Source organism: Heterodontus francisci, chromosome 9 (assembly GCF_036365525.1).
Source record: "Heterodontus francisci isolate sHetFra1 chromosome 9, sHetFra1.hap1, whole genome shotgun sequence".
Lineage (NCBI taxonomy): Eukaryota > Metazoa > Chordata > Chondrichthyes > Heterodontiformes > Heterodontidae > Heterodontus > Heterodontus francisci.
Genome location: NC_090379.1, coordinates 34,384,670 through 34,401,587, shown reverse-complemented (window position 1 = coordinate 34,401,587; position 16,918 = coordinate 34,384,670). Strand labels below are relative to the sequence as shown.

The 16,918-nt window shown below is 41.8% G+C and overlaps 1 protein-coding gene across 5 annotated transcripts in view; it reads right to left on the bottom strand.

Moving 5' to 3' along the window:
- Positions 1-518: 518 nt before the first annotated feature.
- atxn3 (ataxin 3) overlaps positions 519-16,918 on the bottom strand; it is a 59,746-nt gene continuing 43,346 nt past the window's right edge. For 4 of the 5 annotated variants that reach the window (XM_068038763.1, XM_068038762.1, XM_068038766.1 and 1 more), the window contains 3 exons: positions 12,278-12,410; positions 5,950-6,023; positions 519-2,761 (listed from right to left, as the gene is read on the bottom strand). In XM_068038763.1, coding sequence (XP_067894864.1) covers positions 2,670-2,761; positions 5,950-6,023; positions 12,278-12,410 — 299 coding nt within the window. In that variant the 3' untranslated portion in view covers positions 519-2,669. Of the gene's footprint in view, positions 2,762-5,949; positions 6,024-12,277; positions 12,411-16,279; positions 16,389-16,918 lie in introns of those variants that run through there. The other variant, XR_010975659.1, reaches the window with a different exon arrangement.

The window sequence follows — 16,918 nt, the reverse complement described above, 5'->3', positions numbered from 1 at the left end:
AAAGATGATGGCAGAAAGGGGAGGAGGTGAAAACAATCAATCATCACTCCTGACCACTATCATATGCTTCTGGTCAAAGATATGCGCTTCTTTCTATGCCAGGGTTTTCCAACCTTTTTGGTGGTGGGGGGCGGGGGGGGGGGGGGGGTGCACATTACTACTTTTGTCTTACATAGGGGACCAGTGAGACAATTTCGGAAAGATAAAGGCATTAAAAATTTATCAAAACAACAAATGTGCATTTTTGTGAAGAAGCTTGAAATGAGAAGATTAATTTATTGACTTACTTGCTCATCACTATGCTGGACAACATGATTTTTTTGCTTGCACAAGTAGTCAACGTTTGTTTGCACACTTGTAGTGCTGCAGAGTATTCCAGATAGATGTCCATCTGTCAGAAGTGATCTTGATCACTCTCCCTCTTCCCCCCCCCACCCCCCCAGTGTTCCCCTCTCTGTTGTCCCCATCCCCATGTTATCCTCACTCTCTTTGCCCCCCCCCTTTTTCTGTGTCCCTCTCTTTGTTCCCCCCCTTTCTCTCTGTCCCCCTCTGATAGTTGCAGGGAGTGGGAGCGCACAGCACAGCAGCTTTGTGGTTGGTTAGTTAGTTTTTTTTAAAAAAAAGAAACGCGCTGGGTTTCACAGCTGACAGATGCTGACATTGGGAATAGCAGTTTCCCAACTTCGGGCAGATTTGGATTCCGGCAGCCTTTTTATTAAAAAAAAGTCAGAAAACCCCAAATCTGTCCGAAGTTGGGAAACTGCTGTTACCATTCTCAAGCAGCACCTGTCAGCTGTGAAACCGACAGTGCGATTTTTTAAAAAGCGGATTAGAAAGAAGGCAACAATGGAAAATTTCTCATCTCTGAAATACATCCGTGGGCCTGATGGAAACTTTTGGCTAGTCCCGCAGGCCATATGTTGGACAACCATGTTCTATGCAGATAATTCAGCTCAGCCATGATTCCAATTCCCTGCCTCCCTCGTTGGAATAATCTGCTGACATGCACTGTTTAGATCAGTGTGTGAAGAATATCACTTACATTATGGTGTGGAGGGTTGCTGGCAGTGGCAAAACTGTACTTCCAGGTTAAGTCAAAACCTTTGGGAAAAGGCAGAGCAATGAGGGAATGCAATAAAAATGCTCATTCTGTCCTCAAATTTACACAAGTTTTTTTTTAAAAATGCATTTTACAAATAAAAAAATTGTTCTTGGGATATGGGTAACAAATGTAAGGCAGTATTTATTACTCATTCTAGTTGCCCTGAGGGCATTAAGAGTCCAGCACTGGAGGTAGACTCCCTTCCTTGAAGGGCATTAAATGAACTAGTTGGGTTTTTTTGACAATGCAACAACTTTCATGGTCAAGTCTTCCTGGTAGAATCCCACTTATTATATGATTTATTGAATTCAATTTCAAAACCTGTCATAATGGGATTGAACTCCTGACCTCTAGGTCCAGTACTATAACCACTAAGCTACTGTAGCTACAGAAAGCCTAAATGTGAGCTAGGAACAAATAGCCACTCTCATTTGCCAAAGGTTAAGTTTAGAGCATGCAGAAGAAAGGATACAGACTGCAACAGGTTATACTATTTTATCTTGGTCCATTCAGTGAAACACAAGAACTTTATACAGACATTAATATGTAGTGTAGGCAACAAAAATCTCAATACACAGCAATTTTGACTGTGTTTATATTATTCAATCAGAAATACAGCAATCAGTAAATACACAGATCTACTCCTTTTTATTTCCCAGTGAAAATCTCGATATGAAACCACATTTTTTTAAAAAAAGATAGAGCTGACCTCACATTGATTATTCAAATGCAGTTTGCTTTATTTCATGTAAATTTCATTTTATACATTTATGTTCCCTGGTATGATCTACTTAAAGTGAAATTAACAGGTTAAAGTGCAGATTCAATGACTCAAAAAACAGAATCTGCATAGTTCTGTACTACACATTAAACATATAGGAACTTTGTTTTAGAGCAATTAAACAGCATTTAAATACCAAGACAAGGTCAAAAAAGTTCTGCAAACTTTCAAGTGTCATAAAACCTCAAAAAGCTCAAGTGCTTGTTGCATATCATCGCCATTGACGCGTCCAAAATTTAAAATTAACCTGATTTTCACATAGGCAACAAGTTAAGGGATTTAAAACAAGTATATTTTTAAAAAGTAAACACTTCAGTATTTTTGTCTTCTTAGGTCCCATCATTGGTTATACAATTAAACCACGAAATGCCAAAAACACAAGCTTTTATGGGTGCAAAATCTTTCAACGCTTCCCTGTAATTTACTCAAATAGGTTGTGCATGAAGAGGGCTTTTCAGAAGGTAAGGTGCTACAATTGAAGACCAGAAACTGGAAATCTTGTAGGTTTATACCACAAATGATCCCGTAAGATAGCCACAAATGCTCTTTGCATCAAGAGTGAACATAATCCTTTATCTCTCGGAAAACAATATTTCTCTTAAATAAAAACAGAAAGTGCTGGAAATATTCAGCAGGTCTGGCAGCATCTGTGGAGAGAAGCAGAGTTAACCTTTCAGGTCTGTGACCTTTCATCATATTTCTCTTTATGGCTGAAGTACAAGGGGAGTGCAGTACATGCAAATCAGCAATGGGAGTACAGTTATTGCTGGTACATTAGTTTTCATATTAACTTCCTTCCCCTTTTGAATCATCATTGGCAGCAGCTTCTGGCAGTTTCGACAAATCTGCTTGAGGCAGTTCTTGCTCAGTCATACTAGCTATAAATAGGGGGAAAAAAAGAAAGCTTATTCGTTCTAAATTCCACAACTTTTATAAATCAATGTAGAAAGGTTGCCCTCATCCCTACCCTCAAAAGGATTGTAAATGAGAGGTGAGGGGTACAACAAAGAGAAGAAAGTGCCAGAGGAGTAAGGGAACAGATCAAGGTATGATTCGCCACCACGACAGTCTGGGTGAGGTAAGTGGGGGAAAGTCCAAGTACCATGCCAGGTTTCTCTCGGATATTGTTACTGCTTTCCTCCCTCAACTCCTGCGCTGAGCAACTTCTCATCCTCAATGATTTCAACCCCCATCTCAATTCAATGTGCTGTTTCTCCTGAGTTCACTGCCCTCTGTGAATTTGCAACCCATATTCATGGCTGCCACCTCACGTGGCCTCATCACGTTCGTCACAGATAAGACCAATATGATCACATCCTTGTATCGTTCTCCATCCATATCCTCCTTCTGCTTCCCAATCCCATTTCTTTCTGTGTCCACACCCGGCAAAAAACTCTCTCCATCACTTACAACTGCACTTTCAAAATCCCAACTGTCTAGCCTTGGCTGTCCATTCACCACAACATTTCTGCAGCAACCAATCTGCTCAATCATACCCTCACCTCCATCTTCGATGTCCTAGTCCCCATTAAAACATTTACTCTCTCACCCTGGCCAGTCCCTCTGGTAGGGCTCTCATCTCCACTCTCAAGTCCAAGGGATGCAGAATTAACAGATAAGGCAAACAATTGATTTCACCACATGAAACACTACTGGGTCCTGCGCTTGTCTGCCAAAACGGCTGACTATTCCAGGATCATCCTAGAATGCAAAAATGTCCCCTTACTTTATTTCTCTACTTCTGAAACCCTTCACCTGAAGAAGGAGCTCATGGACTTTTTTGTCACAAAGACTGAGACCATCCGATCAGCTGCTCCACCCCCCCCTTCCCTCCCCTCACATAGCCCACCAGACCAAAATTCCTCTAAGGCTCCCCCGTGCTTTAGCTCTAAACTTGCAGCTTTCCCTAGTTTCTCTCCTATCTCCTCTCCCCTCATGCCCTCTCCGAGCTTATCTAGTCCATGAGATACACCTCCTACACCCTTGACCCTAAACTGACCACCCAACTTACCTTCCTGGATCTCCTGTTGTTAGCGGTCCATTTTCCTCAGGTACTAGCTCCCTCTCCTTCATATCTGACGGCATCACCCCTCTCCTCAAAAAAACCTCGACTCCCTTCATCCTTGCAAACTACTGTCCCATCTCCAACCTCCCTTTTCTTCCCAAAGTCCTTGAATGTGTTGTTGCCTTCCAAATCAATGCCCACCTTTCCTAAAACTCCACGTTTGAATTTTGCCTCTGTCATAGTACCGAAAAAACTATCATCTACATGCTGCCCTTTGGCGACATCATCCGATAACACAGCATCAGTTTCCATATGTACACTGATAACACTCAGCTCTAGCTCACCACCACCTGTCTTGACCCTGTCACTGTCAGACTACTTGCTTGACATCCAGGACTGGTTAAACAAAAATTTCCTCCAACGAAATATTGGGAAGACCAAAACCATCATCTTGGATCCCCACCACAAACTTCATTCCATAGCTACTGACTCCATTGCTCTCCCTGGTAACTATAAGAGGCTGAACCAGACTGTTTGCAACCTTAGTATCATATTTGACCCCAAGATGAGTTTCCAACCACATATCCACGCCATAACAAAGACCGCCTAGTCCCACCTCTGTAATATCACCCGACTTTGCCCCTGCTTCAGGTCATCTGGCACAGAAACCCTCATTCATGCCTTCGTTACCTTTAGATTTGACTATTCCAAGGCTCTCCTGGCTGGCCTCTCATGTTCTACACTCCATAAACTTGAGGTCATCCAAAGATCTGTTGTCAGTGTCCTAACACACATCAAATCCCATTCACCTATAGCCCCTGTGCTTGCTGATCTACATTGGTTCCCGATTAAGCAACCCCTCGATTTTAAAATTCTCATCCATGTTTTCAAATCCTTCCATGGCCTCTCCCCTCCCCATCTCTGTAATCTCCTCCTGCCCCACAACCCAGAGATAGTTGCACTCCTTTCTAATTCTGCCCTCTTGAGCATCCCCAATTTTAATCACTCTGCCATTGCTGGTCGTGCCTTCAGCTGTTTAGTTTAGAGATACAGCACTGAAACAGGCCCTTCGGCCCACCGAGTCTGTGCCGACCATCAACCACCCATTTATACTAATCCTACATTAATCCCATATTCCTACCACATCCCCACCTGTCCCTATATTTCCTACCACCTACCTATACTAGGGGCAATTTATAATGGCCAATTAACCTATCAACCTGCAAGTCTTTGGCATGTGGGAGGAAACCGGAGAACCCGGAGGAAACCCACGCAGACACAGGGAGAACTTGCAAACTCCACACAGGCAGTACCCAGAATTGAACCCGGGTCGCTGGAGCTGTGAGGCTGCGGTGCTAACCACTGCGCCACTGTGCCGCCCACTGTCAAGATCCTAAGCTCTGGAATTCCCTGTCTAAGCCTCTCTGTCTCTCTTTCCTCCTTTAAGATGCTTAGAAAGTGCCTCTTAGACCAAGCTTTTGGTTCTCTACCTTAGTATCTTGTTATATGGCTCAGTGTCAAATTTTATTTTATGCTCCTGTGAAGCGCTTCAAGACTTTTTTTTTAAGGTTAAAGGCACTATAAAAATACAAATTGTTGTTGTTATATATGGCACATATCAATATCAACTCCATAGTGCTTCACAGAAAACCGGAAATTATAAACCTACATCTTGGCTCCTCCAGAATTCCTTATGAGCATACTGTATTCAATGAAAATATTAAGATTTTCACACTTGCATGCATGCAAACTGAAATTCAACAAAAGCCATAGCAAATTTCTCTCGGTTGTGTGATCAGGTTTTATGCAGAAAGCACTGCAATATTCCACAGATGAAAAACTCGTCGGAAAGAAGATAATGCTACAATCACACCACCCTCACAAGAAATAAAAAAATAAAGTTCAGCTGATCTCATTCTTGTATGCAGGATTTTATTAATGAGGATTACAAACATCACAAAAAGCAAAGCTTAATAGTTAGACAGCATATAAGGAAATGAATATGTATTTTCGATAGTACTGTTTATTCAATAGGATTAACTAACAGATTAGTTAACATACCTGAATTTGTCTTCAGTGCTGCACAGCATTGTTTTTCTGGTTGATGTGAACTTACTGGTTGTACTTGTTGCTTTCTGGTGGGAACAAAATGTATGCATTATATAATATGCCTAACAGTACTTACAGTGTAAAATTTCAATGCTTCTCTATGTAGCCAGGCATTCTTTACAGGGTTATATTAATTATGAACACCAATTAATATTTTTAGTAGGTGTACAAAAGCAAAATACTGCAGATGCGGTTCTGATGAAAGGTCATTGACCTGAAATGTCAACTCCGTTTTACTCTCCACAGATGCCGCCTGACCAGAGCATTTCCAGCATTTGCTGCTGTTGAAGTAGTATGTGGAAATGTTGAACACCAAAAAAAAAGTTTAAAATGATGACTTTTAACTCTTGGAGAGTGTCATGAATTATGTGAAGATATTTATCTCTTTTACATCAGACCCCTGCATAAGTAGGCTGTTGGGAGAGTTTTGTCTTGTGATCAAGATACTGGAATAACTTCTTACTCTTTTCGCATGGGGTTTTAATCTATTGGGTGCATTAGATGGTCACTGTCAATTTATTTATGGGGCATGGATTCTATTCAAGCCAGATTGATGAAATCGCCATCTCTCCCCCCACTAACCCCGCCGTTGCCGGTCATGATCTCTGTTCCAAACAGTTGAGGAAAAATGCTCCTAAGCTGGCATTAATTGGCAACTTTCACAGATGTTACTTTTTAAAAAAAATATTCATTCATGGGATGAGGGTGTTGTTGGCAAGGCTAGCATTTTATACCCATCCCTAATTTTTTTTTTTATTCATTCATGGGATGTGGGCATTGCTGACGAGGCGAGGTATTTATTGCCCATCCCTAATTGCCCTTGAGGTGGTGGTGGTGAACTGCCTTCTTGAACTGCTGCAGTCCATGTGAGTCAGGTACACCCTGTTGTTAGGAAGGGAGTTCCAGGATTTTGGCCCAGCGACAGTGAAGGAACTGCGATATAGTTCCAAGTCACGATGGTGTATGCCTTGAGGGGAACTTGCAGGTGGTGGTGTTCCCATGCATTTGCTGCCCTTGTCCTTCTAGTTGGTAGAGGTCGAGGGTTTGGAAAGTGCTGTCTAAGGAGCCTTGGTGTGTTGCTGCAGTGCATCTTGTAGATGGTACACACTGCTGCCACTGTGCTTCGGTGGTAGAGGGAGTGAATGTTTGTGGATAGGGTGCCAATCAAGTGGGCTGCTTTGTCCTGGATGGTGTCGAGCTTCGAGTGTTGTTGGAGCTGCAAGTGAAGAGTCCTGACTTGTGCCTTGTAGATGGTGGACAGGTTTTGGGGAGTCGGGAGGCGAGTTATGCGCCACAGGACTCCAAGCCTCTGACCTGCTCTTGTCGCCACGGTATTTATATGGCGACTCCAGTTCAGTTTCAGGTCAATGGTAAGCCCCAGGATGTTGATAGTGGGGGATTCAGCAATTGTAATGCCATTGAATGTCAAGGAGAGATGGTTAGATTCTCTCTTGTTGGAGATGGACACTGCCTGGCACAAATGATATTTTCCGCTTCTCAACCCAAGCCTGGATATTGTCCAGGTCTTACTGCATTTCTATATGGACTGCTTCAGTATCTGAGGAGTTGTGAATGGTGAACATTGCACAATCAGCAGCAAACAACCCCACTTCTGACCTTCTTATTGAAGGAAGGTCATTGCTGAAGCAGGTTGGGTCTGGAATACTACCCTGAGAAACTCCTGCAGTGATGTCCTGGAGCGGGGATGATTGACCTCCAACAACCACAACCATCTTCCTTTGCGCTAGGTATGACTCCAACCAGCAGAGAGTTTTCCCCCTGATTCCCAGTGACTTCAGTTTTGCTAGGGCTCCTTGATGCCATACTCGGCTAAATGCTGCCTTGATGTCAAGGGTAAACACTCTCACCTCTTGAGTACAGCTCTTGAGAAGGTGGTGGTGAGCCTTCACCCAACCCCCCCATTCCCATTGACTTCAATTTTGATAGGGCTCCTTGATGCCACACTTGTTCAACTGCTGCATTGATATCAAGGGCAGTCACTCTCACTTCACCTCTAGAATTCAGCTCTTCTGTCCATATTTGGACCAAGGCTGTAATGAGGTCTGGAGCCGAGAGGCCCTGGTGGAACCCAAACTGAGCATTAATGAGCTTGTTATTTATGAGTAAGTGCTGCTTGATAGCACTGTCGATGACACCTCATCACTCTGTTGATAATTGAAAGTAGACTGATAGGACGGTAAAAGGCCGGATTTGATTTGTCCTGCTTTTTGTGGACTGGTCTTACCTGGGCAATTTTTCACATTGTTAGATATATGCCAGTGTTGCAGCTGTACAGGAACAGCTTGGCTAGGGGTGTTGCTAGTTCTGGAACACAAGTCCGCAGTACTACAGCCAGGATTTTGTCAGGGCCCAAAGCCTTTGCCGTATGGACTACGAAGAATAGTGAATTGTAAAGTAAGCAGAAAATTGTAAAAGGACAGATAATTTATGCAAGTAAACTGAATGATGGTAATGCAACAAATTGTGAGGCAGTAAACTTTGGACACAAGGATGGCAGACAGGAATGCAATCCAAATGGTGAAATGCTGTGGGCGGGGGGGGGGGGGGGGGGGTGGGGGGGAGGCAAACATAGATGGATAAAGATATTTAGGGATATCGGTATAAAGCAGGCTGACAAGGGCAGAAGTGATGAAAAGGACTAACAGAATGCCAGGTTTCATCACAAGGGGTACAAAATGTGGTATGAAGTATTACTGCATTCGTCAGACTTCATCTGGAATAGTGGAGTCAGTTTTAGGCACCCCACCTTACAATAAACTGACCTTGAAAGGAACCCAGCAACAATTCACAGGATGATAACTGGGATGAAGGGACCTAATTATGAGAAACCCCATAATGGATAAGGTTCACTAGGGGGTTATCTAACTGAAGAATTTAAAATAGTAAAGGGAATTTGTAATGAGACATAATCTCAGAATTCAAACTAAGTTGACTGAAAGCGAATGCAGGAAACATTTCTTCAGACAGAGGAAGTGTGTGAATGTGAAGCTGAAGGTGGCCATAGATGCAGAATCGATTCAGAATTGAAAATGGAGGTGGGTAATTATATTGGAAGATGAAGTATTAAGGAATATGGAGGGCAGGGAATTGGGAATGAAATGGTGGAGCTACCACAGCTAACAATATGTCAGAACAGGCACAATGACCTACACTGGATCATGAGTAATTTCATTCAGATGACGAGTAGAGGAAATTGAAACAAATCAAACTTGTAAAAATATGGTCTATCCTTTTGAGGCTGAGGCTAAGAAATGGCTGAGACTAGAGAGACAGGGAGCAAGCAAGCTTCTTCACACTGTAACTGACTGGCATATATCCGATTTGGAAGTGCTCAGTACTAACAGCAGTGACTCAAACAAAAATATACAAACTGGGTGGTTTTATTTTAATAAAAAAAAGTCAACAGGTGAAACTCTCCGCCGAACAAAGGCGGTGGAGGGGTGCCACCACAATCCGGTAAACGGGACCTGGAACAAGCAGAGATCAGCAGCCTCTGTTATAGAGTCATAGAATCGTACAGCATAGAAACAGGCCCTTCGGCCCACCGCGTCCATGCTGACCATAATGCCTATCTATACTAATCCCACCTGCCTGCATTAATTCCATATCCCTCTATGCCTTGCTCATTCAAGTACCTGTCCAGATGCCTCTTAAATGTCACTACTGTTCCTGCCTCCACCAGCTCCTCAGGCAGCTCATTCCAGATACCCACTATTCTTTGTGTGAAAAATTTACCCCTTTGATCCCCTTTAAACCTCCTCCTTCTCACCTTAAATCTATGCCCTCTAGTTTTACTCATCCTTACCATGGGAAACAGACTCTGGCTATCTACCCTATCCATGCCTCTCATAATTTTCTATACCTCTATCACGTCCCCTCTCAGCCTCCTTCTCCAGAGGGAAAACAGACCCAGCCTATCCAATCTCTCTTTATAACTCAAGCCCTCCACACCAGGCAACATCCTTGTGAATCTTTTCTGCACTCTCTCTAGCTTAATCACATCTTTCCTGTAATGCAGCGACTAGAACTGCACACAGTACTCCAAATGTGGCCTAACCAACGTTATGTACAACTGTAACATGATGTCCCAAATCTTGTACTCAATGCCTCGGCCGATGAAGACAAGCATGCCATATGCCTTCTTCACCACCCTGTCTACCTGTGTTGCCACTTTCAGGGAATTATGTACTTGCACCCCAAGGTCTCTCTGCTCAACAACACTCCCCAGGGCCCTGCCATTCACTGTATATGTCCTGCCCTGGTTTAACTTCCCAAAATGCATCACTTCACATTTGTCTGCGTTAAATTCCATTTGCCACTCCCTTGCCCACTTTCCCAGTTGATCTATATCCTATTGTAACCTCAGACAACCTTCTTCGCTGTCCACTATACCACCAATTTTGGTGTCATCTGCAAACTTATTAATCATGCCCCCTTACATTCACATCCAAGTCATTAATATACATGACAAACAACAGAGGGCTCAGCAACGATCCCTGCAGCACACAACTGGTCACCGGCCTCCAATCTGAAAAACAACCCTCCACTACCACCCTCTGCCTCCTGTCACCAAGCCAATTTTGTATCCAGTTTGCTAGCTCACCCTGGATCCCATGTGTTCGAACCTTTTGGACCAGCCTACCATGTGGGACCTTGTCAAACGCCTTGCTACAGTCCATGTAGACAACGTCCATTGCCTGCCCTCGTCAATCCTCTTGGTCACCTCCTCGAAAAACTCAATCAACTTCGTGAGACATGATTTCCCACATACAAAGCCATGCTGACTATCCCTAATCAGACCATGCCTTTCCAGCTGCATATAAATTCTGTCTCTCAGAATCCCTTCCAATAACTTTCCCACCACTGATGTAAGGCTCACCAGCCTGTAGTTCCCTGGCTTATCCCTGCTGCCCTTCTTAAATAAAGGCACAACATTAGCTATCCTCCAGTCTTCCCGTACCTCACCCATGGCTAACAATGATACAAAAATCTCTGCCAGGGCCCCAGCAATCTCCTCCCTTGCTTCCCATAGCATCCTAGGGTACACCTGGTCAGGCCCTGGGGATTTATCCACCTTAATGTGCTTCAAAACCTCCAACACCTCCTCCCTTGTAAATGTTGATATGCTCCAGGATATCGATGTTCCCTCCCTTGAACTCACTAGCTTCCATGACCTTCTCCACAGTAAATATGGACAAGAAATATTCATTTAAGACCTCACCCATTTCCTGTGGCTCCACACATAGATTGCCACACTGATCCTTAAGGGGACCTACTCTTTCCCTAGCTACCCTTTTACTCTTAATATACTTATCGAATCTTCTAGGATTCTCCTTTATCTTATCTGCCAGGGAAATCTCATGGCCCCTTTTCGCCCTCCTAATTTCCTTCTTAAATGTAGTCCTACATCCCCTATACTCCTCGAGGGACTTGCTCGATCCCAGCTGCCTATACCTGACATATGCCTCCTTCTTTGTCCTGACCAGACCCTCAATATCCCTCGTCAACCAAGGTTCCCTAAACTTGCCAGCTTTGCCCTTCCACCTAACAGGAACATGCCGGCCCTGAACTCTTCCTATCTCACTTTTAAAAGCCTCCCACTTGCCAGACGTCCCTTTACCTATAAACAGCCTCTCCCATTCAACTTTTGAGAGCTCCTGTCTGATGCCATCGAAATTAGCCTTCCCCCAATTTAGGACTTCAAGCTGAGGACCAGTCCTATCCTTTTCCATAACTATCTTGAAGCTCATAGAGTTATGGTCACTGGTCCCAAAGTGCTCCTTTACTGACACATCAACCACCTGCCCATCCTCATTTCCTAAGAGGAGGTCGAGTGTAGCCCCTTCTCTAGTAGGGCCATCCACATACTGCTTCAGAAAACTATCCTGGACATACTTAACAAATTCTTCCCCATCTGATCCCTTAGTACTAAGGCAGTCCCAGTCAAGGGAAGTTAAAATCACCTACTATTACAACCCTATAATTCCTACACCTATCTGTGATTTCCCTACATATATACTCCTCCACTTCCCGCTGACTTCAATATCTCTTGCGGTGAGCACAAAAGTTAATCAAAAGAAAAATATTTGCTAAGTTGATTTTAAAAATGAATAAAAAAAAACTTCAGAAAAACTGGCAATAACAAATATCAATACTGTGAAAGTGCAAAGAAATTTGTTCCTCAAAGGGTCAAAATCACACATTCTATCATGGAGATTAAACCAACTGTAGTAGCAGTGCAGATCTGTGGTCAGCTTGCCTCTCAAAGTATGCTTGTCTATGTCTTCGTAGTTCCTCTGCTGTGGGAGGTTCAGTTTGATTTGTCCTTGAAGATTGCGCAACATCATTCTGCGATGAGGTCACTTCTGAATTTTCTGTCCCTTGTCCAAAACCTAAGAGATTCATTAATAAGATTACATTATTAAAATAGCATAAAACCAAATATATTTCAATTGTGACATAATGAGGATCAACCAAACCTACAAAAATGTTATATTTTCTTCCCATTATATTGATTGTATTCAATTTCATTTAAGCTGTTCTGTACATCTTTCGGTCCCTCTGCAGTATTCCTAATGGGAAAGGGCGGGTAAGTGACTTATGTCAACACTTTTGTCATTATCATGAAATGATTGGGTGCGCAGATATAAATACTCTTCCCCTTTCGAAGAAAAAGTATTGCGCTTAACATCCATTCGTCATATATGGGAATTTGCCATGTTGGAAATTATGGGACAAAGCTTAACACTGTATGGCACAGTGCTTTGCTGAAAAGACAACAACAATCCAGATTAGGAGCCTCAGTGGTCATACTAGCCTCCTGATACTTTTGCATCTAATTATTGATGGTTAAAATTATAATTTAAGTGAATGTAATGATGAAAAAACAGGATTTTGCAATCAGGATATAGATGGTGTCTAGATTTGCATGGAGCGGCAGTGTTCTTATTTTAAGTTTTTTTATGACGAAGATTATCTTTGCTAGTCAGTGTACAAAAAGATACATTCCACCTTCCCTTTTTACCCTTCTTTCCTATAGGCAGTGGCTGAACCCAATATTCATGCACAAGCTTGACAGAAAGTGTCAAATGTGTGTGGAGCATCACAGTCAAATCTAAACCTCTACTCAATCAATATTCATACACATGCACTTCCAGAAGGGGTGACTGGATTGCAAACTGATTGTTTTCCCTCCTTCCTAGCTCAGAGGCCTATTTCAGCAATTAACTGCTGCCCCAGCTCAGATCAGGTAATTAAGTGAGAGATTAAAACTGGAACCTTCTTGGTCTGTGAAGTTAAGTAGCACACTACATGGCAGTTACCGAATGAGCAATCAAGGAATTTAAAAATGTAATTTTCAACAAATTACTTGTGTGTACAACAATGAAACAAGTACATTGGAATCCACATAAGACAGTTGGGGAAATAAACATACGTTCAAAAATGAGGCATTAACACAAGTACGGGTGTCACATTTGGGAAATGTCCAGTTTTAAGTGGGGAAAATCTCAACTCAGTGGAACGCCTGATTAATACACTTTAAAGGCAAAATCCACTTATTGCTGTGGAATACAAAAGCCAGACCATTTCTACATACAGTCTAATTTTTTGTTGTAATTCCATTCATTTCCATGATTTGTTCTACATGGAAACTCCAATTTACCTAGAGATGGCTGCAAAGTAATGTTGATGGTTATTCTATTGATTAATAAATCGTTCCATTAAAAAGGCCTTCATATGAAATGTTAACTTTTCTTGTCTCTTTTAAGATGCTGATGAATCTGCCATGCATTTTCAGCATTTTCTATTTGTATTTCACAATTTCAGCATTTGCATTTTGTTCTCCGATCATTTGTATAATTTCTGGAGTCAGGTCAAGATAGTCTGTTCTGCGTTCATGACAAAGTAATTAAATAGCTATAGAAATGTGAAACAAGGCTTAGCCATTCAGACTTACCCTGTTATTTCGGATCATTTTCACCTCCCTCTGGCACCTGTTGCTTATATCAGCATGCCAACCAGATCACTGAATACCCTCCTCTGATGACAATAATTAATCTAATTAATATAACTCATTAACACGCATTGCTTGATCTTTCAATCCACTTTCTAAACTATAAATCTAATGTGATCTTCGCTATACCTTTCTTTGCCAGTTCTGAAACAACTGAATGGAAAACAAATTTAGATGAACAACGATTAGAGTTCTGTTACAAAACACTTCATATTGTCATTGCCTATATAACGTTGTTTGTCAAACTTCATACAGTAACAAGTAGACTCCCTGGAATGGATTTGCGCACCAGCATATCCATTCTGGCAAAGTTCTGATAAGACCAACTCAATTTTGTAATTAGAAAGTTGCAGCAAAATAAAACTGCAACCTCATCCACGAGGAAACAGAACTAAAATTGTACACCCTTTCGAAACTGGTTCGAGGGAGACAGCTGGGGCCAGCTTGCCTACCTCTTTGGTCAAACACCATGCATGGTGCACAGAAACTCAACTAGAGAAAGAGCAGGAAATTAGCATTAAAAAGTGACCAAAACTGAAAATCATAAGAAAAAAAGAAGTCCAGAATGGAACATATAGGACATATAGGAACAGCAGAAAGCCATTTGGCCCATCGAGCCTTGTTGCTTTGTTAGCTGTGGTAAATGACAGAACATATGCTGTTGTTGGTAAGCTGAATTGATAAATCAGGCAGAGTCAGTGAAAGGACTTTTCCTATTAGAAAGCAATGGAGATGCTGCTAGGTGCAACTGGAGAAAAGGAATGAAGTCCAAGGTTCCAGACTGCATACATAAGCATACAAGGTTACAATGAGCAATGCTAATGGTGGGTCTACCATGCAATTTTCACCCTATTTAATGTATAACTAAGCCTAATATATGCAGAGAATGAATGCAGCCAAATTTGTTTGGCTTAGACTGCAATCACTGGGCTTCCCTGGTGATAAAGCAAATTTATCCAGGAATGATCCAAGTTACATCCTTAGTTTGTATCGAATTAGCTCATCTCAGTCTGGGAAAGGAGCACCATAGGGATGCAATTCAACAAATGGCCCGAAAAACTCTGCCCTCCCCCCCCAGTCAGAAGGGGAAAAGCAGCCAGTGGTCAAACCCTCCGCTTCTGAAGGAATTGGCATTTTTCTGCGGTGCAGGAACAAAGTCCAAGGTTCCAGACTGAACACACAGTTTATGTTAGCATACTCAGCCATGTCAGAACCAATTGTCACTACCCTATATTGCCCAACGTTAAATTCTCTCTGCCCGGTTACTAAGCCTTTGCATATTGTCCTGAAGAATATCTCCCTTCTTTGGAATATTTAACTTGGAGACACTTATCATTTGGAAATGCAGACTTTCAACTTAAAAATATTCTGAAAGCTCAGATAAGTATTATGAACTGCAACAGATGCCCCAAACTCATTCTTACGAGACTCTGTCATTTCAGGAAGAAACACTACAAATTCTAGTCTCGACTGCACTGCAATAATACAACTCGACAGGTTAGCTAGAAAATTACTGCATTGAGTAGTAACTAGCATTTTAGGCATGCACATCACAAACTTGCACATGGTTGGATGGGACACCAGATTTTCATTACCATTAATAGGAACATAGGAAATAGGAGTAGGCCATTCAGCCCCTCGAGCCTGGTCAGCCATTCAACTAGATCATGGCTGATCTTCTACCTCAACGTCATTTTCCCACACTATCCCCATATCCCTTGATTTCTTTAATATCTAGAAATCTATTGCTAATACCTTCTCTTTGTCCCCTTTTGCCTGGTTAAATGCTTATCGAATTCACAACTTTTCCCAAAACCTCAAAAGCTTTCAGTTCAGCTAAGTGACTTGAGCAACTTTATCAAATGTTTGCTAAATGCCAAAATATAGACTAGCAAACATGTTACACATTTTGTAATATAATGACCTCAAAAAGTGTCCAATGTGCACAATTATCTTTCATAAATCCATGGTTTACACTCGTGCTATATAATTAGAATATTTTGGCATGAATGGGTTTTTCCAAATCATTCAGCACAGTTGCATTGTTTGAGCTTTGTAATTTTCCACTATAGTATCCCTTACATTTGCTTTAAACAAAATGTATTTAGAATCCAGAGTTGTTGGAACACACTAAAGGCTTTAATCATCATTTATGAGATAACGGACCTCCTTTAACATATCCTGTTACACCAAGTAATAAAAAAAAAATTATAGCTGGTTCCAGTGAATCTTCAAATATTCCAATACCTCATCGACCATTTCATCGCTGACCACTATATTCTCCATCACCTCAGATGTATCCACTGCCATTTGTTACTCAATTGGGAATATTAGCAACATCTTCCAGGGAAAACCACTGTGAAAAATAATTTTAGAATTCAACCTTACTATTGTAACCCTCTCATCTGTAAGCATTTATTACTTAAAGTGTCCACAGTATGATCGTCAAAACAAATGTTACTTGGCTATTGTAGGATTGTACGACCTTAATTGCAGATTTTAACCCAGAATCATGATATAAATGGGCTCTTTTGTACATTAACATCCCTTTTGAGGCTACTTTTCACAGCTTCCTACACGTCACCTAATGGCATGAAAAACAAACCAGTCATAAACAAAAATAACACAAAATTATTTTCAAAAAATGTAAAACATTTAGTCCAACTTATGTAAATGGAGAATCTGTACTTTATTTATTTATTTTATTTAGAGATACAGCACTGAAACAGGCCCTTCGGCCCACCGAGTCTGTGCCGACCAACAACCACCCATTTATACAACCCCCATATTCTCTACCACATCCCCACTATTCTCCTACCACCTACCTACACTAGGGGCAATTTACAATGGCCAATTTACCCATCAACCTGCAAGTCTTTTGGAGGT